At 36.8% G+C, this 27489-nt stretch overlaps 2 protein-coding genes across 10 annotated transcripts in view; one reads left to right on the forward strand and one right to left on the reverse strand.

Annotated features, from left to right (window-relative positions):
- LOC125106237 (inositol 1,4,5-triphosphate receptor associated 2-like) overlaps positions 1-9863 on the forward strand; it is an 88854-nt gene extending 78991 nt beyond the window's left edge. For 4 of the 5 annotated variants that reach the window (XM_047739988.1, XM_047739991.1, XM_047739990.1 and 1 more), the window contains 7 exons: positions 790-937; positions 1827-1870; positions 3370-3432; positions 3546-3592; positions 3872-3973; positions 5977-6084; positions 6860-9863. In XM_047739988.1, the coding sequence (XP_047595944.1) occupies positions 790-937; positions 1827-1870; positions 3370-3432; positions 3546-3592; positions 3872-3973; positions 5977-6084; positions 6860-7103 (756 nt within the window). In that variant the 3' untranslated portion in view covers positions 7104-9863. The remainder of the gene's footprint in view (positions 1-789; positions 938-1826; positions 1871-3369; positions 3433-3545; positions 3593-3871; positions 3974-5976; positions 6085-6859) is intronic. The other variant, XM_047739989.1, reaches the window with a different exon arrangement.
- DNAI7 (dynein axonemal intermediate chain 7) overlaps positions 7563-27489 on the reverse strand; it is a 67244-nt gene continuing 47317 nt past the window's right edge. For all 5 annotated transcript variants that reach the window (XM_047739997.1, XM_047739996.1, XM_047739998.1 and 2 more), the window contains 7 exons: positions 19503-19578; positions 16436-16596; positions 13772-13928; positions 10965-11179; positions 10011-10178; positions 8521-8634; positions 7563-7838 (listed from right to left, as the gene is read on the reverse strand). In XM_047739997.1, coding sequence (XP_047595953.1) covers positions 7563-7838; positions 8521-8634; positions 10011-10178; positions 10965-11179; positions 13772-13928; positions 16436-16596; positions 19503-19578 — 1167 coding nt within the window. The remainder of the gene's footprint in view (positions 7839-8520; positions 8635-10010; positions 10179-10964; positions 11180-13771; positions 13929-16435; positions 16597-19502; positions 19579-27489) is intronic.

The raw sequence follows: 27489 nt of genomic DNA on the forward strand, positions 1-27489 counted from the left end.
TGCACGTTGGGTGAGGAGGGTTCTTATTGGCTCTGAGCTTCACACAACTTGAGATGTTTCACTGGGATATCCTTGGTGTCAGGAGTTTTAAGACTTTTATCTTGCTACATTAAAGTCCTCAGAGGAAAATCTTTCAACTGCCTGCTTTCTGAGCCTAAGCCTGGCTACCAGTGTTTGCAAGTTGGAAGGAGAAAACAGGCTAGGAGTCTCAGTATTCAATATGTATACAGACTTTTGCCTAAATCTGTTTTCTGTATGATCTGTTCACCATCAGCTGTTACTGCCTAATCCACAGGCTCTCTCTCTAGATATTCAGTGTTTAGTCTTTCAGCAAAGTGGGGAAGGAAAGTTGCTCAGTTGGCCCAAATAAGGGAGATCTGCAGATCTCATCACTTTTTCTGCAGGTTTTCCACCATTTCTTCTGTTCCCCTGTCTTCACACTGAATTCCAGAGGCACCACTAATTCCTGAGCCTGAATGGTTTTCTGTGGTGCAGCCCAGGTTGCTCGTAGGCTTTTCCTACTTTTTTTTAGGGTTCAGCTTTTTCAGATCTTGGTCATTCTCCACTAGTTCTTCTACTAACTGACCTTCAAAATTTCATAATACCCTCTTCTGTTCTTTTTGTCCTGTGTCGTCTTTAAAAAACAAACAAACAAACTAAAAACCTTCATTGTCATTTTAGTGAGATTTGGGGATGGAGTGAAGATAGATGTATGTGTCTAATCATTTTTAAACTAGATATCAAGAACAATATTTTCAATGTAGATTTGTTCTTTTTTTTTCCTACTAGGAAAGCCGGGTTAGTAAAGCAGTGGAGGTGATGATTCAACATGTAGAAAACCTGAAGAGAATGTATGCCAAAGAGCATGCTGAGTTAGAAGAACTGAAACAGGTTCTTTTGCAAAATGAAAGGTCTTTTAACCCGCTCGAAGATGAAGGTAATAAAAGCTTAATAGACTCGGTTATGGTTTTCTGAGATTCTCCTCTTTCATTCTCTTTCTTGTTAATTCTTATTATGTCTTTAGTATAAAACACTTAAGGTTATGTTAGAATAATAATTCATTCCTTCTGTTTATACAAAGTATATGTTAAGTTAGAAAGTAAAGTAAATGTAAAGTAAAATGTTAAGTTAGAAACAGGTTGGGACACACAGAGGACTCTTTGGTAAGGACTCCAAAAATTCATTAAATTAGATTGCTGAGATGAGAATATATTTCGTCCAACCCACTGAGTTGCCTCTAATGTTCTCCTACTTAGGGTTTGTTAGATTTGGCTCTTTCTCCACACACAAAGCAAAGCACAGTAAGTTAAACGAGCCACTCTCATCAACAATGGTTTTCTATTTCTTGAAGAAGGAATGACTCCGGCATAGTAAGCTGGCAGATGGATTGGAAAATAAGGAGACATCTGAGACCATGGAAAATGCCTTAAAATATAGGGTTTATATAAATCTTATAATAGTTTTATTTTAAATAATGTGAACTTTTCTGAGGAGAACTATTTTAATGACTCCCTTTTCTAGGAAAAGTAATTATATTTGATAACCTTCTGATCTGTAGTTTTGGATTCATTTATTCAGTATGTATTCATTTAGCATCTCCTATGTGCTGGCTAAGCATTGTGGACGTGGACAGTGACAGAGGACAGTATTCCATCAGTTAAAATGGAAACTGTTATGAATCACCCAATGATAATCAGATATTTTTACCATTTGGTAGTCTCTAGGGTCTTAAATATTTCTATTGCTTTTCTTTGTAAAGAATTAAGACCATTGCAATAAATTGCTTATGTAATTCCTCAAATGTGCAAATGTGTTTTTCCTTTCAGATGACTGCCAAATTAAAAAACGTTCATCTTCTCTAAACTCCAAGGTACTTACCAGTTGACTTAACAGTCTATCAAATGTTTCAGATGAAATGGTTTTAAAATATTACTTGAAACAACACAGTTTTAAATGTAAATCATATGTATATTTATGTAGATATCTGCATGTGTGTGTTTAAGTTTATGTATGTATGCTTTTACACTTTTTACTATATTTGTTCAGTTACATTTGTCTGGAAGCAAGAGGAAAGCCAGATAGTTTCTCTCTCATGTAAAACTTGAGTTGGAAATAGGCAGTCCAAAAATGGTAGTGTGGTTTCACAGAATCCCGAGGACCTAGTCTCCTCTCGCCACTTCACCACCTTCAGCCCTCTGCTTCCACTTCATGGTCTGAGGTGGCTCCATCAGTACAGCGAGGGACAAGTCCTGGTCATTACATCGAGTCACATTGTAAGAAAAAGGAAGACAAAAAACAAGTATTCCCTCTCCTTCTAATGACAATTCCTAGAAGTCCCAAATAATATTTCCTTATCATTCTTGATTGAAAATGAGACTAGAAAATCCATTTGAATTCTGGGTTTTATATCTAACTGAAAATCAGGGAGTTCTTTACCAAGTAAAAAGGGGGGAGTGGGATATTGAAAGTCAACCAGCAGTTTTTGCCAGTTCGAAAATTGGGATTTCACAGAACTTTTGAGCGAGAGACTTTAAAATCATTCCATCCAAACCTCTCTCTCACAGATGAGGAAAATCACTTTCCCAGAAGTTAAGTGATTAGTTATGATCATGTAGTGGCAGAACCATGGTAAGAACCCAAGTTTCTTGGATTGCAATTTGATATTCTTGATACTTAGCTAATCTACGAAATTTGAAATGGTGGTTTAAAAAAAAGATTCACCTTAAGCTTCTTCAGTTTATTTCCTACATTTAATATATTTTTTATTTCCTGAAGTTGTACTTAAACTTTAAGAATCACAGTAGTATGTAACATTTTCCCGTGCACATCTGAGGCTGACAAACATATCCATTATCAAAATATCACACCCATCTTTAAATGTCTCAAATGCAAAAAATGAAACCATGGGAAAAAAAAAAGCTAGAAAATAGGTACACATTTATCTCCTCTTGAGTTGGGAATACCACAACATAAAAGAAATGACAGCAAAAGAAAGACAGATTAGGCTGCATTAACAAAGAAAAACTCCTGCCAGAATTATCATTAATAAAATTAATATGGGCAAAGATCATAGAGTTCCCAGAGCAGATATATACATGATTATTTGCGTAACAAAGTGTTCAATGTCACCAGAAAACTAAATAAGAAACCTTATTTGGCAAAAATTATGCTCGTCCAGTGTTGAAGAAGGTAGAATATTAATAGGCACAATATTTCTGAAAGGCAATTTGGACATAACCAAACTATGTCTACAGGTTAACTCAACAGTGGTCAAATGCAGATATGTGTATGTACAAGGATATCCATTAGGTTGTATCCAATGATAAAATACTAATAGTTTTCTAATGTACTTCTGCCCTCTTTGGGTAGCCATCTTCGCTCCGAAGGGTGACCATTGCCTCTTTGCCCAGAAATATTGGAAATGCAGGAATGGTAAGCAAGTTCCTAAGTGTTCTTCATCAAAAGCATATTCATTTTCATATAACAAAAACATAAACTTCATTAAATTCGTATTTCATTATTTCTCTAACATCTGAAATTTAAAGGTGGCTGGGATGGAAAATGACCGATTCGGTAGGCGATCAAGCAGCTGGTAAGTGTCATTTTTCTGGTTGCTCTTTGGGAACCCTACTGTTTTATAATTGACTGAAATAAATGCTGGCAATAAGTAATAAAGTGACACTTGATTTGCACAGAGTATATATGCACAATAATTATAAAATAGGTGTATAATCATGGAATTTTACTATGAAATATGTGAATGTGCCAACCAAAAATAGAACATAATTTTTGTAATAATTCAGGTAGTCAGAAATAAATTGACAATGGCTACAGATGTATATGACAAGTGGCTCTAATCATCTTTACTTAGGCGTATTTTGGGGTCAAAGCAGAGTGAACATCGTCCCTCATTACATCGATTTATTAGCACCTACTCCTGGGCAGATGCTGAAGAAGAAAAGTGTGAACTCAAGTAGGTAAAACTCAGTGTGTGTGTGTGTGTGTGTGTGTGTGTGTGCGTGCATCCATTCTGATGGCTGAGTAATTTCCTATTGTATAAATCGACCACATTTTCTTTATCCATTCATCTGCTGAAGGATATCTTAGCTCCTTCCACAGTTTGGCTATTGTGGACATTGCTGCTATGAACATTGGGGTGCACGTGCCCCTTCTTTTCACTATGTGTATATCTTTGGGGTAAATACCTAGTAGTGTAATTGCTAGGTTGTAGGGTAGCTCTATTAACACCTTAAGGAACCTCCACACTGTTTTTCAGAGTGGCTGTTCCAGCTTGCATTCCCACCAACAGTGTAGGAGAGTTCTCTTTTCTCCACATCCTCGCCAACATTTGTTGGTTCCTGTTTTGTTTTTTCCATTCTAACTGGTATAAGGTGGTATCTCATTGTGGTTTTGACTTGTATTTCCCACTGGCTAGTGATGTGGAACATTTTTTCATGTGTCTGTTAGCTATTTGTATATCTTTTTTGGAGAAGTGTCTGTTCATGGTATAAAGATGATTAAGATGTAGTGCCTATCCTCAGGTTTTATGTTTCTTTTAAAAATAATCCTAAGAAGGATGCCTGGGTGGTTCAGTCAGTTAGGCATCTGCCTTCGGCTCGGGTCATGATCCTGGGGTCCTGGGATAGAGCCCCGTATCGGGCTCCCTGCTCATCAGGGAGTCTAGTTCTCCCTCTGTCTGCCGGGTCCCCTGATTGTGCTCACTCTTGCTCTGGCAAATGAATAAATAAAATCTTAAAAAATAAATAAATGAAATAATCCTGGGAGCCTACTACATGTGTTGAAACCCCTTTTCAGATTTAGAGTTAACATAATGGATTTTTCTGATCTGGGTTAAAGATCGGTTTTCTTCAAAAGATTATAGTCTATTTTTTGCTCTTGGTTAATATGGCATGATTTCTACTGAGAAGTTTTAGCAAACAAAAAACTGAAGTCTTGAGAATCTTACAAGAATTCAGGATTTGGGGTTTTTAAAGATTTTATGTATTTATTTTTAAGAGAGCAGGCAAGCAGGAGGAGGAGCAGAGGGAGAGGAAAAAGCTGACTCCCACTGAGCATGGAGCCCAATGTGGGGCTCAATCTCATGACCCCAAGATCATGTCCTGAACCAAAATCAAGAGTAGACATTAAAACCAACTGTGTCACGCAGGCACCCTGGGCCAGGTTTCCTTTAAAAACTAAAACCAGCCACATACATTCCCTGTAGATGTCCAAGAAGAGAAAAAAAAAAAAAAAAAATGACTTTCAGAAACATTTGCCTTTGGTAATAGTGAGAGCATTATGAGCTTGGAATTTCAAAATTCAAGTCCAACTAGGAATTCATCAGTAAACATGATAATGAAACAAGTTCTGTTCAGGTTAAAGGAACAACCCTTTAGATAATATGATTTTATTTAAAATATATTTGATCCAATTTCTATTTCCCAGCTCATTGAATAAACACTTTTAAAATTAAGATTTTTAAAGAAGCAATGACACTTTGATGTTACTACAGTTTAGCATAAAATCCACTGTTAATATATTATGTGGTAGAAGGAGAGAAATTTTACCATATGTTGAGTAAAAAACAGAGGAAGAAATATTCACCTTTGTTTTTTAAAGTATGGTTACTACACATAAGCAGAGAAAGAAATCACAGGTTAATAATACTTTTTTTTAAATAATACTGGTTAATTGATGAACTTCTACATGTTCTTTGTAAATGTCTCCTTTTTACTCATCCCCTGGCTAATATCCCAACTTCCTACAACATATTTTTCTAAATATAGCAAGTTTCTAAAATTAAATTCCTAGAAATAAAAATTTAGTGATTTGATTTTAGAATTATATATCAAATCTTTCTAAAGCAAAACAAATACTTGAGAGCCGCTTTAGTGATACAATAAAATTTGCAGTATTTTTATAAATCTGGTATATTATCCATACTTTCAAACATTTAAACTTAATACTTATTTATAGAACTAAAGATGACGCAGAACCATCTGGAGAAGAAATAGCAGAAAGGACAAGAAAGCCAAGTCTTTCTGAAAAGAGAAATAATCTGTCAAAATGGGATGGCTCTTCACTGTAAGTTGTCTGCTTGCTAATGATCCCATTTCTGTGGAATGGGGAAAGATGAGGCAGGGTTAACAGTATTAATCTTAGTCAAGGTACTAAAAGACCTGTCAAATGTTAAATTTAAGAGAAAAAAACAAACTTCACATGGTCTACAGGAGTTATCCCTGTACTGACAACAGGTCACAGTATTAGGAACTTGGTTCTGGAGCCAGATGGCCTAAGGCAAGTTCATCTACTTTTAAGCACCAATTTCTTCACCTAAAAGATAGGGCTGACAGTAGCAGAACATGCAAAATGCTAAGACATAGGTGATGTTATAATAAGCTTTTCTTTGTGTCTCATTTCTTAAACTAAAAATGGTTTACACCTGAATATAGCAGAAGTCCCAGGTATGGTGAGAAATAAGTGGCATGTGTATATATACACACATATCATGCGCCACAAAAATGTAAGTTGCCTTACCTGATTGAAATAATGAGATACTCAACTGTTCTTGTTAGGAGTTAACTAATGCCCGAGTCACCTAATTTTCAGATCATCACCATGGCATTTCTTAACTTTAAATCATTTCTCTAATTCCAAAACTTATTGGGGCGGGAGTGGGGCAAATTGTGGGCCAAACCAAGACAGCAGGTCACATTCCTAGCTTATTGTAAGGCGGTGTTTGTGGTAGGTAGGGCAGAGGGACGACTTGATTGGTACTGTTGGCAAAAGGAGCCAACAGTACAAATAGCAAAACAAAATGTTGCTGTTGCCAAATTCTGAATTTGTATTTTCCTTACAGTTATGACACAGTATCTGCCTGGGCGACAAACTTCAAGATTTCCTTCAGAAAGGCGAATAAGGCACTCTGGCTTTCTGCTGCGTTCATTGTGCTGTTTGCAGCTTTGATGAGCTTCCTCACAGGACGATTCTTCCAGAAGTCTGTGGATGCTGCTCCCATACCAGATGGGGACTCCTGGATGTCTCTAGAGCAAATCTTGTGGCCATTCACCAGACTCCAACACAATGGACCACCACCAGTGTGACTTAGCACATCTTAATGTATGTGTCTTGATTTTTAAAGTTTTAGTATCTGAACTCTGTAAATTAGTGATTTTTAGCTGGGAAATTATAGCGTTGAACCACAGGGTCTCAGAAGGACTGCAAGATATTTTACATCCCTTCTTTCTGTGAGTTCCTCTCTGATTAAAATACAATGGGGAAGAAGCCTGCCTATGATTTTTAGTGAGCTTTTTGAGGAGGAGATATTACATATTGCTTGTTAAAATTTATTCAAATAGAGTAAAAAGTGAAAGTTTCAGTGGGCCAAATATTCATAAGAAAAAAACCCCACTTTTTAAAAAATAAAATTTAAGTACAAAATGCTTATTAGATTTTAATAACCTTTTGAAATATAGTCACTCATTACATTGCTTTTGAAGAAATGCCTGATTTTGCTCTGGGTTGCTTGACTCTTCACACTGCATAAAATCTGTCAGCGGGGATTAAGAATAGCTGAGCACTCTGGTCGAGAGTAGCATATAGCACACGGAGTCAATCAGCTGGCAGCTGGAGCTCCTAATTTTTTCCATGGCTTTTTGGGAAGCAAAATCCTTAACCATGTGATATAAAGTAGAATGAAACTCAGTTTCTTCTTTAAGGGCTTCAGAGAATGTCTCACTGTTTTCGTTGATCTTGAGCCTTTGTGCTCTGTCACCACTAAACATTAAAAGGGTCCAATTAGGTTTCTGAATAGGTTTTTCACTAAGGTGTTCCTTCAGCTACAGGAAAAGAAAGTTAGAGAAATCCATTAATAGTTCCTCTAATAGGTATTTTGGCAGAGTATAATTTGAACTCAGTCCCCAAAATTGCTAATGTAAAAGAAACACTCTTTAGCATCTGAGCTCTTAAACCATGTTTGTATGTATGTACTCATTCAACAGAGATTTCTTGAGTAGCTAGTATTTGCCAGGGAATGTTCTAGGTGCTGGGGATACAACAACAAAGAAAAAACCATATTAATAACAATTGCAACAATAAAATCCTATCCTCAAGGAGCTTATATTCGAGTGGGAGAAACACACAATATACAAGTAAATATGGTGGCTCACTTACGCTATCTTTTTTATCAGGCAGCAGTAAATGTGCCAGAAAGTTCAATTGGAGGCCTGTCTCTGAGGGGAAAAAAGCTTCCGTCTGTTCTCATTTTGATGTAAAGAGTTGTCAGGACACTACCCTGAAGTCCAGAGTGTTTGATACCATAATGGACAGTGAAGGTATAGCCTTTATATAGCTTGGTTTTATATTTTTGACAAAATAAACAAAAATGAAGTTTTAAAACTATTTGAATGTTAATTTTTTTTTTAACCTTTTCAAGAGGAGAAACCATGGCCTACATTCATTTAGCTTTTGAGTATCTTCTTTGGAAGGACAAAGTAATTTTATGGGGTTTGTATACTATACCTTAACTATAACTTTATTTGAACTACATACTATATTCCACTTGCTCCAACCAAATGCAAAAGCAGAACTTAGCAGGGCCAGCTGTCGATAAGCTTTCATTTCTATCAAAGGATCCTGTCAATATAAAAACAGAGTTGATCATAAAGCCTTTCAAAAAGTCTTCCATCTTTGGCCTCCTACAGTCACTTCTTAACACGGAAAAATCCACTTAAAATGTAAGTCAGATGACATGACTCTGACAGGACAGGGCAATGGAGCTGCCTTTCAGAAGAGAAGCCAGAGTCCTAACAATGACCTACCAAGGGCCTCCATGATCAGATATCCCCCTGCCCCACATATGCCCCACATATACCCCATTATCACCTTCTTTGTTTCTCCTTTTGCTCTCTGAGCTCCACTTGGCTAAATTCCCCACCTTCAAGTTTGGTTCAGATCCTACCTTCTTGGTGAAGGCCCCCTCTTCCAATACTATTTGATATTGTATGTTGCCCTATGATTCTTGATCTTCCCTTTTTTATATATATATAAAATATAAGATAATCTAGTATATTCTTGCCTTCCTCTGCTAGAATGTAAGCTCCACAAGGGCAGGAACTTTGTTTTATTCACTAATGGATCTTAAGCATCTAAAACAATGTTCAGAAAAAAAATTCTTGAATATCCTGAGATGACTAGTACACATGCAGCATTTGTAGAGTAACTGGCAGTTGAGTTACTAAAACTCAGGTGGTTTTTTTCCCCCTACACATATGTACACAGTTAATGATGTTATTTTCAGATATACCCATATGGTCATTTTCTGGCATGTTTTAACCTGTTTTGTGCAGAAGAGGTCTATAGCCAAGAACACCTTTCATGATTGGAGCCTACTTTGGCCTCACTTATATATCATAAATATTTACTAAACATCTGATTCAAGGAGTATGCTAGATACTAGAGTCATAGGTGATGAAAGAACAGTCCTCATCCTCATGGAACACACAGTTTAACATGGAAGGATCTTATTTAACTAAAGCCTTAGGAGTAACATGAAGCAGTGTGCAGACAGGGAGCCTCTCCCAAGAAACGGAAGGAAGTGGGTTCTCTCTATCAGTGGTCCTTTTATGTGTTTAATTTCACCAAATTTGTTATGTTTGGGAAACTTCTGAGTCATTTAATCTTTTAGGAAATCTTACATATATCCAGCCTGGAAGAAGAAAAAAAATACAGAAAATTTGAAGTTGCTCTAACTACCTTTGCACTAACTGACCAGCTGTGTGAATAATGGTCCATTTGTCAATATGAAGATCATACTAGAGGCTTACTTTCTTGGGAAAGACTATTAAACTTGAGAGAACTCTGGATTTCTGGTCTGCCATTTATTCCTTCCAATCAATTCTGTGTAAGTGAATATAGAAAACCTAAGCCATACCTGAAGAGTTACCTAACATTGAACACTGGCTACCATTCTAAATGTCCTTTACATTAAATTTGGAAAGATTTGTTCTTACCTTATAATTTATAACAACATAAAAATGAGAGTGTTCACTAGGGAAGATATTCAATCCAGCTTCTTTCAAAGCACAAATGAAAGAAATCGGAGTCATCCATTTTCCTTCCAAAATAGAGAAATGCTTTTTGTTACTTAGTGTGATTGATGCTAACAGGCAGAGGTTTTCCTAGTTTCAAGAAGAAAGATAAATTATTACATCATGATTCCATTTCCAGCCTTTAGCTTCTTCATACTAGTTTTTTGTTTTGTTTTGTTTTAGCTCTATATCATTCTGTATAAAAAAGTATGCAGGACAGATATGCTTTAGGCCAGCTCAGAGAAGTCAGCCATAAAGTCTCCATTACCTCAACCAGTCCATCGGTCAACTTTTTGGGGGCTTTATCTGAACAGTCAAGAGACTGGAAGATCTCTCAGTTCTCCTCCCATTGTAGGAGTTATGATCTAAGAACACTGGTCACATTGGATTACAGTAGCTATTGATAGCTCGTCATGTTGCAACTTTTAAGGACAGTTTTTTTACACATATAAGATTTAAGGTAATAATGCAAAGTTACCCAGTTTTAAAGTTTGCAGAGTGGCAATTTGAAGGTATACAGAGATCACATCCCTCTCCTGGTTTTAGAAGTCCAATGTGCTATCCACTGTGTGACAGAACCACCCTCCTCTTCTGATTTTAAAGAGGAAGCCTCTTTAGAGTGGATCAAAAACTGCAATAGGCTTGTAGCTTCACTAAGTGGCCTATTTCTACTAAAGGGTGCAAGTTTGCACCCTGCTTATTGTATGGTATTACCTATCCAATCACTATTTCATTTAGAAATTATGGCTCAAAGTATATTTTAAATACACTTGCAACATTTCAATATGTCAGTCACCAGTGACTGATTACTTTGACATACTTTAACTGTCATCAAGCAGTTTACCTCTTTCATATGACTTACTCTCTGTGACGTACCTTGATTTGTATTTGAATTGTAGTAAATACTGTAGTCACAGTCAAAAGTACTTTATCCACATCGAGTGGTGTTAGTTCCCATGACTGGAATGGCATGTTAATATGAGCATCCTGAATCAAGGTAACAGGGCCAAGCGTTTCTAGGCTGAATGTTATAAGTCTGTCTTCTGGTTTGTAAGAGACATTACTGATGCCATCAGTTTGCCAATGTTTACCTTCATAATAAAGAAGAAAGTAATAGTTTCATTTTTTCTATACAAAAAAATGAGATGAATGACCCAAATAACTGCAAAGGTGTATAAACTGATCTTTTACATTCAGCAGAGAATCTCTACAAAAAGCCACTTTTGCTGGGAGGTTCTTCCTGGCTACAGGATCAAATCCGAACTCCTCAGCATGGTATCTAAGGCCTTCAGAATGAAGACTCGTGTTTCTGGCTTCACCCCTTGCAATTCTGACACCTGGTTTTAGCTATGCTTCCCTCCCCACCCCCCCCCCCACCCCCGCCAACAGCATCATCTACTGAGCCTCTGCACACACAGCCCTTTCTTCCTAATCAATCCTTTAGAGAATCTCTCATCTTGTTTAAAACAAAAAAAAAACAAAAAAAACAAAAACCTTTAAAATTCACCTGTGTTAAGTATATATTTTAGTAAATTCCCCCAGTTGTGCAACCATTACCACAATCCAATTTAGAACATTATTCTCTCCACAAGCTCCCTCATGTCCATTTTGTAGTTAATTACTCCCATTCTCACCTCTAGCCACAGGCAGCCATTAATATACTTCCTGTCTCTAAAGATCTTTTCTGGACTTTTCATATAAATACAATCATATGTAGGTGGTCTTTTGCGTCTCTTACAACTTAATAGTAAAACACAACCCAATCTGAAAATGGGCAGAAGATCTGGATGAACATTTCACTGAAGAAAATCCAGTAAAGGATAATAAACACATACAAAAAGATGTTCCACATGATGTTATTAGGGAAGTACAATATAAACCCCTGAAATACCACTTCATACTTACTAGAAAGGCTAGAATAAAAAAGATCACAAATGTTGGCAAGGGTGTGAAAGTGGGAAACCTCCTATAATACTGGCAGGCATGTAAAAAGTACAGTTACTTTGAAAAACAACTGGACAGCTTCTTAAAAAGTTAAATTTACCATTCAACCCAGCAGTTCCATTCCTAGGTATATACGCAAGAAAATGGAGAGTGTACATCTGCACAAACACTTGCATGCCAATGTTCTTAGTCTCTTAAGGCCCGGTTCAACATTCCATACCAAGACAAGCCTTGCTTAACGCTCCAGGTGGACCCCCTGGGCTGCTCCATAACACTTCTACCTATCACAGCACTTTACTGTGTCATATTAGGTGGCTTTTCCTTGTCTGCCTCCCCTACAACTTTGAAAACTCCTAGAGGAAGGAAATGTGTCCCATTTATTCTGTATTTCTTATTGTGTAGCATAATTATGGGATACACGAGTCATTCCCTTCCCTCTAATGCCTTATCCATATCCACATGGCTTTCTCCTCACATGAGGGATCCACTCACTATTTTTAACTCTGAAATTCAATATAATACATACAATTATATTGACAAAGTAAGAGATTCATAATTCCTCATTTTTACAGTAATAAAAATTTTTAAAGGTAAAAATTAAGTATCACCTATAAATAAATTCTCCAATTTTTAGTATTTCCTGGAAAAAAGTTTCCCCATGGGAAGAATTACTGGAGTTGTATACTACTGCTGTAGTCAGAGACAAATTTTACACATTATATTTCCCTGAATCATGTGGGATAACTTGTCTAATTCTTAGTGTGACTAATTTTTAACAGAGTAAATACTTAAAAACATTACCATTAAAGGAAAAATGAAACTTCTAAAGCAACATGAAGGGAAGAAATTACCTAGTTCATTTTGACAGATTTTGTAATTTAACGTATTGATGGAACTATACTGTTATTAATTCATAATTTTTACCTAGAATATAAATATCTTTTTTTAAAAAGATTTTATTTGATAGAGATCACAAGTAGGCAGAGGCAGGCAGAGAGAGAAGGGGGGGAAGCTGGCTCCCTGCTGAGCAGAGAGCCCGATGCGGGGGCTGGATCCCAGGACCCTGAGATCATGACCTGAGCCGAAGGCAGAGGCTTAACCCACTGAGCCACCCAGGCGCCCCAAAATGAGGTATTAGTTAATGATTAGTAAATCCTTAGCTTGTATCTCTGCTGGTACTTCTGATTTTGTTATTTATTTCACATTCTGGATAACCAGTAATTTCCCATGGCTCAACAATCAAAAGTTATAAAGAGGCAGAAAGGGGCTAGTATTCATCTGTCTCAGGTTTCCTAATGGCCCACGCCCTACCTCCAGTACTTGTCTGTAATAAGATTTGAAATTTCTAAGTTATTAACATTAAAATAAACTTTAATCACCCCAATCTGAATTATGTACTCATTTCAGGAGAGAGTAGGTTTTTCACTTATTTATATTCATGCGTCTTACTACGGTGCTATTTTTATTAACTATTTTTTTTAAAACATAATGACGTAAGTTATTGTTCAGAGATTATGGCAGATATAAGACTTCAGGAACTAACAGTTGTAACATTCAATACGTAAACTCCAATCCCTATTCATTTCCATCAAGAGCAAACAAAATAAACACACTAGAGTTGCCACAGAAATGTGTAAGATTAGAAATGCGGAGTTTACACACTGTATTTTGTTTTAAGGATTTGTTTTATAGCTCTTTTCATTACATAATTACCAAAGTTGATTACAGTATTGCTGTACCTTCAGCATCCCACCTTGCAACCATAGGATCCTCAAAAAAGATTACATTCTCCTGAACCTCAAGTGTCACCTCTATGGGTGGGAAAGCATTTTCTGTTTCAACGTCTTCCATAGTTTCTGGAGGATATATATATTTCTGCAATCCTTCTTTGAGTATCTTTTAAAAATGACCAAAATAATATCAAGTTAGACACTGACTGGTAACAATTAAAGATGTAAATATTGCTGAGTAAACTATATGTAGTTATTGTTAATAAGTATTGAAGATTGGTCTCATTTACTAAAGATTACTAACAAAATTTCACAACAAAATTAAAAGATAATGATTGAGGAGGAAAATAATCACCAAATCTGAATCACAGACTCTTCCTCTGGTCCAGGTTCTATGCTGGGACTTACTAATCATTTTATTTCTCCAAGTAATCCTATAAAACACATATTTAACAGAGATAACTAGGACTTAGAGAAATCAAATAATTTGCCAAAGATTACAAAATGACTTCAAGGAGGCATTACAAAAACAGAGCTCAAAAACAGAGCTCTAGAACTCTAAATCCTGTATTCTAATTCCTTGGTTAGGGTGTGTAGGTAAAGAGGGAAAGGAGTATAAACATACTTTTGAGAAGTATAGAAACAAATGGATGAAAGTAAATTAAAAATCATCACGTTGGTACACCTTAAACTTACACAATGATTTATGTCAATTACATCTCAATAAAGCTGGAGAGAGAAAGTAAATTAAGTCAACAGCAGATTTCTCTGGGATGGAGGAGATCTGTCCATTATTTGAACATAGCAGAGAAGGATCTAGGGAAGGAAGGGTAGGGAAGATTAAGAATGGTAAAAAATAGAGGAAAAACTGGATGGGTAAACATTCTAGAGGAGGTGGGAAATTATTGAAAAGAGACTTGAATAAAAGGAAGAAGACCTCTTTGTTGCAGAAGAGAAAAACAACTGTAAAGAGGATACTTTGGGCTCAAGTGGAGAACACGGAATGGTGAAATCAGGACACCAACAAAATTCAAGAAAAAATCTTTGAATGAATTCTTAGAAACCCCAGCCCTGATAAAGAATTTTGAAGGCCTACCTTCACCAAAGGGATGCCTTTCTTGGACTTCCCACTGTCCTTTAAGCAACACAGAGGTAGGAAAAGCTGATTCAAATAGACTGTTCAAAGTAGCTACAGAGAGGTTATCTCCCCCAGGTATGCTCTAATAAGTACATTCTCACTTGTGGGGAGAATGGAAAAGGAATAACAGTATCATCCCCAAGGGGGTGAAAATTAGTTTGGGGGGGGCATGAAAAAAATTATACTCTTTTAGGTGTAAAGCACAGCTATATATTTAGTACATACACAAATACATTGTATACCTATGGTATTAAAATTTCATGGGGTGGATGGCTAGGAAAGAAAATGTCTACAAAGGCTCCTTAGGTGATAACGGGGAAAAAAAAATTGAGAAATGCCACTCCATGATGAGAAAGTACCAAGGTTCTTAATGGTAGAACTGCGAATAAGAAGTGGCTGACAGTCTATGTACATGATATGCTGGAGGAGAGAGAGACAGGGAAGGGTAGAATGAATTGGAGGGGGAGGATGAACGAGAGGGAGGGGGAGAACGAACGAGAGGGAGGGGGAGAATTCAGAAAGGCTAGAGAACAAGGAAGGAGGAAGGGGCTATGACAATATAGAGGGTGTATTTGCGACACAAGCTACCATGAAGTAAGTTAAAATAAACCAAGCCAATACCAGGGCAAATGTTACTATTTACTGAAACAGGAGTGAGGAAGTCCTTCAAAAATGATCTAACAACTGCTGTCATGGACATCCTTACTAAGAGTGTGGAACATGCATCAGCAATAGTGCCATCATCTGGATCTGTGCTTCTCAAACTTAAATGTGCACATGAATCACCTGAGGGTCTTCTTAACAGATTCAGCAGATCTGAGGTGAAGCACCAGATTATGCATTTCTAGGTGATGCTGATCCCGCTGGCTCATGGACCACACTTTATACATCAAGGATCCAGACCAGTGGTTCTCAAACTTTAAGGTGTGTTTTGCTAATACATAGACTGCCAAACCTCATCCCTAGACTTTCTGATTCAGTAAAACTAAAATGAGGCCCCTGAATTTGCATTTCTAGAAAATTCCCAGATGATGTTAATGCTTTTGGTCAAGGGAACACATGTAAGGAACCACAGATCTAGACCAGAGTACATAAACTATGGCCCCTGAAAAATCTGGTCCACCACCAGTTTTTGTAAATAAAGTTTTCATTTACATATGGCTGTCTTACTGTACTGAGAGTTGCAACAGAGCTGGTACGCCCACAAAGCTGAAAATATACCCCATCTGGCCCTTTACAGAAAAAGTTTGTCAGCATCTTAAATAGACTATCATTATTAAGAGCAAACTGGCACAATCTAAATATAGTGCTATAGGTTTACAATTAACATGTATGAATTATAGTTTTAAAATTCATATTATTTTAGAGTTCTTTCCTTCAATATTGGATTCAAATTTTATAAATTCAAGACTGTTTAAAATTAGTTTTCCCTTTTTGCTTCCTTAATAGGTTAAATTTCATTAGATATTAGATCATTTAAGATAAAAGTGTGCGAAGTTATTTTACTCATAAATTTGATTCAAAAATCAACCTACTTCCACAATCATCCAGCCTTTCATTGGTTTACACTGCGGGGGAAGCTCCAAAATATCCAAGTGGTACACTCCACCGAGGGTTGTGAATTGGCATAAATCAACCTCATTGTCTTCAAAGATATACGGCTTTTCATTAGCATTCTTTACCAGCAAAAACTGTGCTAAAATTAATCAGATTAATTCAGTTTCTAAATAGATTGTAACAATTTGGCATTAGGAGGGAAAGGAAAAAATTCTGGAAATAAAGTTTTATTTAGCTACTAAAACATCAAAAAGTGGTTAATTCAAAACTATTCACAAAGCTAACCTTCAGAGTAGTAATAAGCATGTATAATGGTAGGCTAAAGGGGAGGGCTCCATTTATAGCTTATTTACCAACACTTTTAAGAATGTGTATCTAAAAAGCATGTTACAATTTAAATAACTTCAAAAATACATTGTATCGCAAGAGGAGGAAAAATAATTTTCCCTTTACCTTCTGAGTTCTCAGCTGAACTTTTGTAATAGAAGACAGATTAACAAGAGGAAATAAACCACTCATTTATTAATATGTATACCTCATGTAAACATGGGAGATTACCCAGGGAAAAATGAGTAACTTAAGAGGTGGCTCAGAACTCTGGCTTATACAGCATCTTCAACTAAGAACAACAAATTTGTGGGGAAATGACAAGACAAAGGGAACCAGTTTCAGGTTTCTGAGGGTAGAGAAAAGGACTAGTTAGTAAAGTTCGTCATGCAGATTCTTCTGGTCCCCTCTCTGGGCTGACAGGTCTGAAGTTGAATCTGGGCATTAACCATTGTCACTCTTGGTAGAGAGAGGAGTGATACCCTTTGAAATTTATGTCTTGTTTTTAGGCAAATAGGGGGAGGGTAGGCAGCTTTTCTTGCATCTGTTTTTTTTTTTAAAAAACATATATTTTTATCCACAGGGGTACAGGTCTGTGAATTTCCAGGTCTACACACCCCACAGCACTCGCCATAACACATACCCTCCCCCAATGTCCATAACCCCACCCCCCCTCTCTCAACTCCCCTCCCCCCATCAATCCTCAGTTTGTTTTGTGAGATTAAAAGTCACTTATGGTTTGTCTCCCTCCCAATCCCATCTTGTTTCATTTACTCTTCTCCTACCCCCTTAACCCCCCATGTTGCATTTCCTCTCCCTCATATCAGGGAGATCATATGATAGTTGTCTTTCTCCGATTGACTTATTTCTCTAAGCATGATACCCTCTAGTTCCATGCATCTGCATCTTTATAATTGTTCTTAACTTAAAATATCCTTTTGCCAAAGTGGCATATTTGGGGTGGCATATTTTGCTACCCTTCATTATAAAATAAGAAAAAGTGGCTTAACACAAAGTTTGTTACCTGACAAATTAATGTTTTTAAACTGGACATTAGGGGGCTAAAAATCTTAAAGAAGAAAGTAAAATGGTGAAAAACATAAATTTTTGTCCATATATTAAAGCTAACCTTTTTTTTTTTCAACAAAAACAGGTCCAGCTCATTAAAAAAAAAAATAAATAAATAAGGACAGAGGCTTTAAAGTGAAGAACTGTATTGGATAATTCCTTCTATAGAGAAACTTTATGGGGAAATTCTATAATTCCATAATTCTCAGTGTACAATCAAGGAAATATTTTAAATCACATATCACTAAGACCATTCCCACCTGTCCACCAAAAGTCTTTCCAGTGTAGATAGATAAGGGAAATCAGACTGCTTATAGGTTCTACCCCTTACTTACTATGTAACCTTATGCAAGATATGCTAATTAACATGTCTTTTCTCTCCTTCCTCTACAAAAGAGATATTAATATCTACCTACTGAATTTGGGGAGTTGTAGTTAATACATGTAAAAAGCTTAGAACTGGTGTCAGACACACAGTAAAACTTAGGAAGTGTTAGTCTTGTTATTTATCATTTTAATTTTCCTCTCCCATAAAAGGAAACACACCGAGAAGTCACTAAATTTAACCCATGGACAGCAGACACTGAAAATTAATGACAATATGCAAATAAAATTCCAGTTAAGCAATTGCTCTTTATCCCTTGTATACCTTCAATAAAATGCAGACTGTAATTTCAAATTTATGTAGTTAATAATCCATTTACCTAAAAAGAAAGAAAAAGAATACTGTATCTAAATTCAGGCATTTATGATTAGGGGATTAACATATATATTATTTGGGGATTAGCATATAGAAAACCTCAGTATTTTGGCAGAAGTTCATGAACTGACTCTAGTATCCTAATTCTAACAGGAAAATTAACCTCCTCAGGGCTATAGAAAAGTTCTGAAGATATAAACCTAGTTGGCTGCTGAAACAAAAGTGTGTTGGGAAAAGTGAAGAAGTAGACAAGAAGTATGTTATGAAAAATATGCTAAAAAGTCTATAGAAATGGATTCCTTAGAAGTTCCTGGGAAGTGATGTACATAAATCTCAAACTAAAAGGTATGCAAATTAGATATCACTATCACTTTGACATTTTTAAACTCTCTTCAGTTGTTATTTTCCAAGATAAGATTGAATACAAAAGGGTTGAGAAATTTACGATTATGTACGTGTTTGTGAATATTCATTACAACATTGTTTGTAATAATAAAAAATCAGAAATAACCTTACCAACAATAAAGATTTAAATAATGTTCCATTATTGGAATGAAATTATACAGCTACTAAAAAGGTTATTAATATGTTTTGACCTAGGACAGTGTTGAACATTATTCATTTAAGTAAAATATGCATTATGTTCTATGTATGTCTATAGCCTATGCTACATAAAATAACAAATTATTATTGATAAAAAAGTAATTTTCAAACATTTGTATGCTACTTCATGGTTTCATTAAAAATCAAAAGAGAGCTACAGAGAGAAGAGATACAAACAGAAGAAATTTTTGTTAATACTGGTTATTTCAGAAGAGGGATTATGAAGAATTTTCACTTTACATATATTTCTGCAACATCTGAACTTTTTTATGCAACATCTGCATTTCTGTTGTAAGCTGGAAAATCCCAATAAAGTTAAATTCTACTAACACAATTTAGAAGAATACCTGATAAGACTGTTTCACTTAATAATTTCATCTCCAGTTCACATTTTGTGGCTTCAGAGTCTTCCTGGACAAAACTCTACAGAAAACACAAGGACAGAAGGGTGACTGTCAGTGTCTGCCGCAGCCCAGATTCACTCTTCACTCTCTCCCCACTCCAGTTCCCACTTCAGATGCCTGCTACCTCAGTTTCTGGGCCCCAAACTGACACTGCTCTGGCAGAAAAAATGGACTCAAAAATAGTACTTTAAATTTCAGTGAAAATGAGAGCATATCTCCACAGAACCTCATGAGGGCGGGAGCTAGACTGCTCAGATTCTCTGATGACCATCCTCAAGTATAAAATCGACTAGTAAGCAATGCAAGCTATAAAAATGTTATTTATATTTGCACTTTGATTTTAGCCAAGTTTTAGATTTTCTTTGGTTTCCAAGTTTTAGATTTTCTTTGATTTCCAAGTTTTAGATTTCCTTGATTTTCCTTGATTTCCTTGATTTTAGCCAAGTTTTAGATTTCCTTGAGTCCCAGAGAGCAATCAGCTCTCTGATAGACTAATTCCAAAGCCTGCTTTTGGGCGAGCCTCTCAAGGAAATTAAAGATGCCATGCATCAAATAAGGTATAAGATACTATACTGTAGAGTAGTAAAATGAATATTTCAATAGGAGGACATAAGATCTAGAATGTATATCTAAATCTGCCACTAACTTACTTTTGTAAACCTGAAGTCCTCAAACCATTTTGGACCTCAAATTCCTGCTCTAACAACATATTTGGTACTGAACTGTGTGCCAGATACAATAACACATCTTGTAAACAATCCTAAGAGATGGCTATATCTTCATTTCACAAAAAAAGGAAACTGAAGCTTAGGGAAATTACTATTTTAAGAGTCAAATAAAATAATAGAAGTAAAAAATTCAAATATAGTAAAGCTGTGTACACTGTAAAACTTTGGTTTGTGTGTGCTTATATTTGCAAACTGGATAATATCCAGCAAACTTCATTTGACCCCATATACTATCTGTACTTGTAGAGCAATAGAAAAGTCTTGTACCAGAATTTTAGTCAGAAGCTAGTTAATTCCATCATCTCTCTCATCTTCAACCACTATACAGTGCCCAGTCTCACTTAATAATTTATCATAATAATCAGTGCCTGGGTGGCTCAGTGGGTTAAGCCTCTGCCTTTGGCTCAGGTCATGATCTCAGGGTCCTGGGATTGAGCCCCACATCAGGCTCTCTGCTCAGTGGGGAGCCTGCTTTCCCGTCTCTTCTGCCTACCTCTCTGCCTACTTGTTATCTCTGTCAAATAAATAAAATCTTTATAAAATAATAAATTATCTTTTCCATCATTCTTGTCACTGTATTCCCCTCTGTCATCTTCTTGAGCAACTTTTACACTTCTGCCTTCTCTGCCAACCCATTCCATGGCATTTCTGAAACTTCTCATTTACGGACTCATTCATTCAAAGAATTTTCACAGAGTGCCTAAATTGTACAGGTATTGCCAGATACTAGAAACAAACAACAAAAAAATGACAAGGTCCCTGACTCAAGGTGCTCCCAGTCTATTAAGGAAAGCAGGTAACGGAATAGTTACACTACAGTTTTGTGGCTACTCTAGTAAAAAGTCAGGGGGTCCATAATAGGAATATAAAGAACAGCTAATTTTGTGGGGAAAAATATTGCATGAGTGAGTGAAAATAGGAAATGCTACCCAAAAGTGATAAAGTTTGAACTAAATCTTGAAAGATAATTAGGCTTCCTGAAAAAAAATGGTGGGACAGAATTCCAGTGTGAGTGAGGGCAGAAAGGCATGAAGCAAAACAGAGTTTCAAGCACCTGAACTACTCAGGTATGGTTGGGGTGAGACATACTAAGAAGGTGTAAAAATCTGAAGCTGGAGAGAGGGGCCAGAGTGTAGAGTTTAGATGACACTTTAAAGACTAGAATTTCTCCTATGGGTAAAAGGGAGCCTAGAAAGGACTTAATGGGAAAGTGGCGTGAAGAAGTTTGCATTTGCAAAGAGTATTCTGGTGGCCAGCTGACGAATGGATTCCTTAGTGGAGAGTAAGAAGTCCAAAGAGGATCAGGGTCTAACTCAAGGTAGAAGCGATCAGGTTCATTAGAAGGAGCATATATGGGAAATGACATGGAGGTAGAATCAACATAACTTGGATGGTAACTTGATACAGAAGATAAGGGACAGGTGAAGGCTGATTTTCAGGTGTCTGCTTAGGTGATAAAGTGCACGGTGATAGTTATCAGGAAAAGACAAGGAGGAAGGACAGGTTTGGGGAAGAGTAATGAATTCAATTGAGGATGTGCTGAATTTGAGGTGCCCATGGACATCCAGGTGGCCTTTGACATTATCATTAAAAAGCCAGTTGCATTTCTTTCTTGCAGGAAGGATTATGATCATTAAAAATACCAAATTGGGCCAAAATTCACATCTTCAAAAAGTTGAGAATTCTTTAGAGTTTAGACCAAACTGGTTTCTTGCCTTGCAGGAAATCTAAAAATTTAGGTTTTTCCAAGGAACTCTCCCCTTGAGAGCCACAGTACCACGGCATGCAACATCAGGGATTTATCAGCCTCGAATTTATCACATGATAGGATAGTCTTGTATTGAATACACTGACTTCACCTAAGTCAGAATTTTTACTATTTTATGTTACTGTTTAGGTCAACTGACTTTTTTCTGAAGCTAGACCACTTGATGCCGGAAGCAATGTGTCAGTTTACATGGTGGTGCAAGCTCCTTAATCTTGCTAACTGCTCCCGAGTGTCCTGCTGTCCTGGCAGCTGCACCAGGAGGACACACTCCTGCAAAAGCCTTCAGCTCCAAACTGCATCTGCTGACCATATAATCCTTCCTGGTTTTTCATACATTATGAAGTTCCTTGTGTCAGTTGGCTATGAAGCTGAAAAAAAAAAAAAAAGCTTTTTTCTTCTTATGATCATGTTTGTCCTGTTTCATCATAACCGTTTTTACAAAACTGGCTATTTTCCATAGATTTTTTTCCTTCTCCAAATAAAACTTCAGCACTGTTCTGTCAAGTCTCAAAAATTACTAACTGGAATTTTTCCTTGAATTGCGCTAAATGTAAACATGTATAATAAATCTATAAAAACAATACGTGCTAAACTGCCTGGAAACATTGACAGAATATGAAACAGAAGGGAGCTGAACTATAACTTTTCAGTGAGACCCGGGCTCAGTAGATACAGGAATTGGCTTATAATTGGGAAGAACTTCACAGTATACTAGCAAAGTATTTTTCATTGTAAGTTAATGTGCAGATGTTGTAAAATGGAAAATTTTTAATATATATAGAATTTGAATTTGATATAAAACAACCTGGATCATGAATAAGATCAGCGGAAACAGAACAGAGTTTCCAGAAATAGATCTCATGGTCCACTTGGGAGTTTAGCATTTGGCATTTTAGACCAGTAAGAAAAACCTACATTCATGTGATAAGTGTTTTGAGACAGTTGGTTAAGATTTGAAATAAACTTAGATTCTTCCTACTTTACACTAAAATAAATTCCAGACGGATAAAAGATTTCAATGTAAAAAAACATAGCTAAGCCAACCAAAAGCCACAAAACTCATGCAAGTAGTTGATGAGAAAGTATATGTTGACATCAACAATTACCAGTGCAGTTGGTGATCCTGATATTGCACAGCTGCAAAACATCAGCACTCAATACAAATTGGTCTAGAATCCTATTGTCCATCAAAAGAACATCTATATAAAGGAAGTTCATTGATCTGAAGTCCATTTTTTTTCATCAAAAGGTGATTTACATTTAGAGCTTCAGAACAAATTGTTGGAATTGGCTCTTCATAAAGAATTAAAATGGATTTTGAAAACAGTGTCATTTGCTTTATTTTGTCTAAAAGCTAAGAATGAGTATCCTGAGTCTGCTGAAGTCTCATTTATTCCTGTGGCTTTAATACCACCAGCAGGCCAGTGGTTTCCAGATTAATGCTAGCGATGCTCTTCGGGACGCCCACCCTCAGTACCACTCCAGTCTAGAAGTGCAGGGCATAATGTGCACGGAGACAGGGTGCTGGGCCTGACTGCTCAGAGTTCCAGGCTCACATAACTTACCTGATATTTCCATTTGTGTGTCCCCAAAGTACCATGCCCAAAATAAAAGTTTTGTTTCACTGTCACTCTCAACCAGGTCAGCCCGTTTCTGTGCATCTCAGTAAACTGTACCACCATCTGCTTAGTTTCCCAAAATAAAAACTCCACAAGACTGTTCATTTTACCCGCAAAACATGTCCCCAAAATAACCACCTTTCCATTTCTCTTACTACCACCTTGACCAAGCACCACTGCTTCTAATGCCTCCCCACTGCTATTTAACCAGATACTGGGGGCTTCTATTCTAGCCCCGCACAATCCATTCTCTACATAGTAGCCAGAATAACCTTGCAAAGCTATAAATCACATCATGCCACCCTCCCTCTTACAAACCCCTAATGGCTTCCCACTGCATTTACAATAAAACCTTAACTTCTTACTCTGGCGAGCAAAGCCCTGCTTCTTCTGGCTTCTGCTTTCCTCTCTGATGTCATCATATACCACTTTCCTTCTTCCACCATATGTCAGGCTACTGGCCATCTTACCTGGCACTCATTTCTGTCTCATGATCTTTGTAGTAATTGTACTCTCGGACTAGAATATTTTTATCCGGGGCGCCTGGGTGGCTCAGTGGGTTAAGCCGCTGCCTTCGGCTCAGGTCATGATCTCAGGGTACTGGGATCGAGTCCCGCATCGGGCTCTCTGCTCAGCGGGGAGCCTGCTTCCCTCTCTCTCTGCCTGCCTCTCCGTCTACTTGTGATCTCTCTCTGTCAAATAAATAAATAAAATCTTTAAAAAAAAAAAAAAGAATATTTTTATCCTATTACATAGCTGATTCCTCCTAGTCATTCTCAGCTTAAATAATAATTCATCATACAAGCCCTCCCCAACCACCCAATCCAGTTACCATCAGTCACTTCCATAATCCTGTTTAATTCTGTACATGACATTATTACTACCTGTTTTCCAGTTTTTCTTATTTATTGTTGGTTTCCTATGACTTGTATATAAATCATGAGAGCAAGAATCTCATCTGTCCTTTCATCACTGTCCTTTGAGGGAAGAACAGTATCCGCATACAGAGGTAGACATTCAAAAAATATTTGTTGAGGGGCGCCTGGGTGGGTCAGTGGGTTAAGCCTCTGCCTTCAGCTCAGGTCATGATCTCAAGGTCCTGGGATCGAGCCCCACATCGGGTTCTCTGCTTGGCAGGGGGCCTGCTTCCCCCTCTCTCTCTGCCTGCCTCTCTGCCTACTTGTGATCTCTCTCTGTCAAATAAATAAATAGGATCTTTTTTAAAAAATTTGTTGAGTAAAGAAATAAGCACAAGTTCCAGGGTATGACCATGGAAATGGGTCACTGAAGCAGATCTGTAAGCTGAAGGTCTTTGAATGTTAATGCTATATTTTTACATGGGTCATTCTCATGGATTTTTAATTTATCCATAATGATGCCAAGGAGTACCTGAATCTCTAAGGATATTTCACATCTTTACACTTTTTCCCATAACCAGAAAAATTTCCTTTCCTTCTCATCTAAACTTCTCCATGCCTATCAAAAGATTTAGTTCAAATATTACTTCATCAGAGAAGACTTCTTTTCACTGTTTTTCTTTTGGATTAAATGTGATCTCTTAACTCCCATCCATAATCTCTCTCGTTGCACATATCAGAATGTATGGTAACTGTTACTGTTCTCCACAAGATTGTTAGTTCATTTACTGTTCTCCACAAGATTTTTAGTTCATTCATTTAGTTCACTCATTCATTTTAGTTCATTGAAAATAAAGATCATGTTGAGTTTCTTATAGAAGGTACTTAGTAATGTTTTATATATATCTACTCATATTTATGTTAAATCTTGTATCTTTTTAGAGTATCTTAAAGACAAAGACTATTTTTAACTTGAACTTTGAAAAGTTCAAAGGCCCATATATCATGCATGCCCCTTAGATCACTATAATATTTCTGAAGGTGATTATTGTCTTTTTAAAAAAACTTCCCATAAATGTGTGATATTTAAATTAGGCTTTTCTAAAAATTTTGTAAGATACATAAATTGAGAAGATATTATCCAATACCTATAATTTTATTGTGTTATTATTAAATTTAAATTAACTAAAATATGGTACTAAGAGCCCTCTAGTGGTGAAGTTCTTAATAGACCTATGGGAAAAAAGATAGTTGGCTCATCTTCTAAGAGAATTAATTTTTTTAACAAGGTGCTAAATGCTTTTTATTTGTGATCATATCACATATCACATACAACTCAGGTATTTGGGTAATTCCTTCTTTTTTAAAAAGATTTTATTTATTTGTCAGAGAGAGAGAGAGCACGCAAGCACAAGCAATGGGAGAGGCAGGCAGAGGGAGAAGCAGGCTCCCTGCTGAGCAAGGAGCCCGACATGGCACTCCATCCCAGGACCTGGAATCATGACCTGAGCCGAAGGCAGATGCCTAAACAGCTGAGCCACGCAGGCATCCCTAATTTCTGCATTATACCAACAATTTGTCTTGCAACCAGCCTCCAAATTCATTAAAAAGGAGAGATATATCTATATTAAAATATGCCAAACTAAAATTTTAAAGGTAAGCAGTTTACCCTAAATGAAAAAATAAAGTTATAAAAATAAAGAAATCTCTTCCTCTAAATCCAAAATATACTAAGTTTTCCTACTGATGTTACAGGTAGTCCCTAATTTATACATAAACTTAAACACATGTACACAGATACATAAAAGTTAAATTTCATGAATTTACGTGCCAATTAAAAAAATTAAGAAAACACTTGCCAAACAGAAGTGTTGAGAATGACATTTAGGGTTATGATAGTCCCTATACCACTGTGATTATAAAGGAATACAAACCTAACTGTCCTTCATATATTTTGCTTCAAATTCATTCTAAGTTCCATAAGGACAACAAGGAGCACTTCCTGAGGCGTGGTGGCGGAAGTGGAGCCTCCCTATCACCACTTGTATTATGTCAGAGCACGAGGGATCAGAACTGCTGAGGACGGGGTCCCAGAGAATCTCTCCTGACAAGCTTGAAGATTGCCTAAACATAGCTAAGTGGTTCCCATCCACTCAACTGTAATATAAAGGGTCTTAAGCATTTCTAATACAGAATAACTTAAATGTGGACAGTAGTTGATTCCTTGATACGGGTGGCTGTTTTTTTATGTAGGTTGTTCACAACAAATCAGACTCAAGTCAGGGCCTACTTTTAATCACTCAACCATACATTCATTCACTTATTTCATCATTCATTCAATAAACGTCCACTGAACCCCTACCATGTACCAGGCCTGTGCTTATGGTAAATACGAACTCTGTCAAGACTATGCTTGTCCTCAAGATCATAATTATTGTTTAAGGTTAAGAATTCTGATAATTAAGCAGAATAAGAATGTAGTAGAGACATCTAATTTAGCCTGAAGGAGAACTTTATGAGGTAAAATTTAAGGTAAGTCTTTAAAGACAAAGAGAGGGGCGCCTGGGTGGCTCAGTGGGTTAAGCCTCTGCCTTCGGCTAAGGTCGTTTGGGGTCCTGGGATGAAGCCCCACATCAGGCTCTCTGCTCAGCAGGGAGCCTGGTTCCCACCCCCCTCCGCCGCCCCGCCCACCCGCCTACCTCTGCCTACTTGTGATCTCTGTTAAATAAATAAACAAAATCTTAAAAAAAAAAAAAAAGACAAAGAGAAGTTAGGTGCAGTGGACGAGGATAATGGGTGGAAGAGAATTTCCCAATGACAAAATAGCAAACAGGGTTATCACAGAGTCTTACGAATTTCTCCCTTTAAAATTAAAAAAGGAAATACATTGTTTCATTTTCTATTAGAAAAGTAATGTGTGAAAAAAAAATGTGTGTGGGTTCAGTACTTGCTTATTGT

This window comes from Lutra lutra, chromosome 8, assembly GCF_902655055.1.
Source record: "Lutra lutra chromosome 8, mLutLut1.2, whole genome shotgun sequence".
Lineage (NCBI taxonomy): Eukaryota > Metazoa > Chordata > Mammalia > Carnivora > Mustelidae > Lutra > Lutra lutra.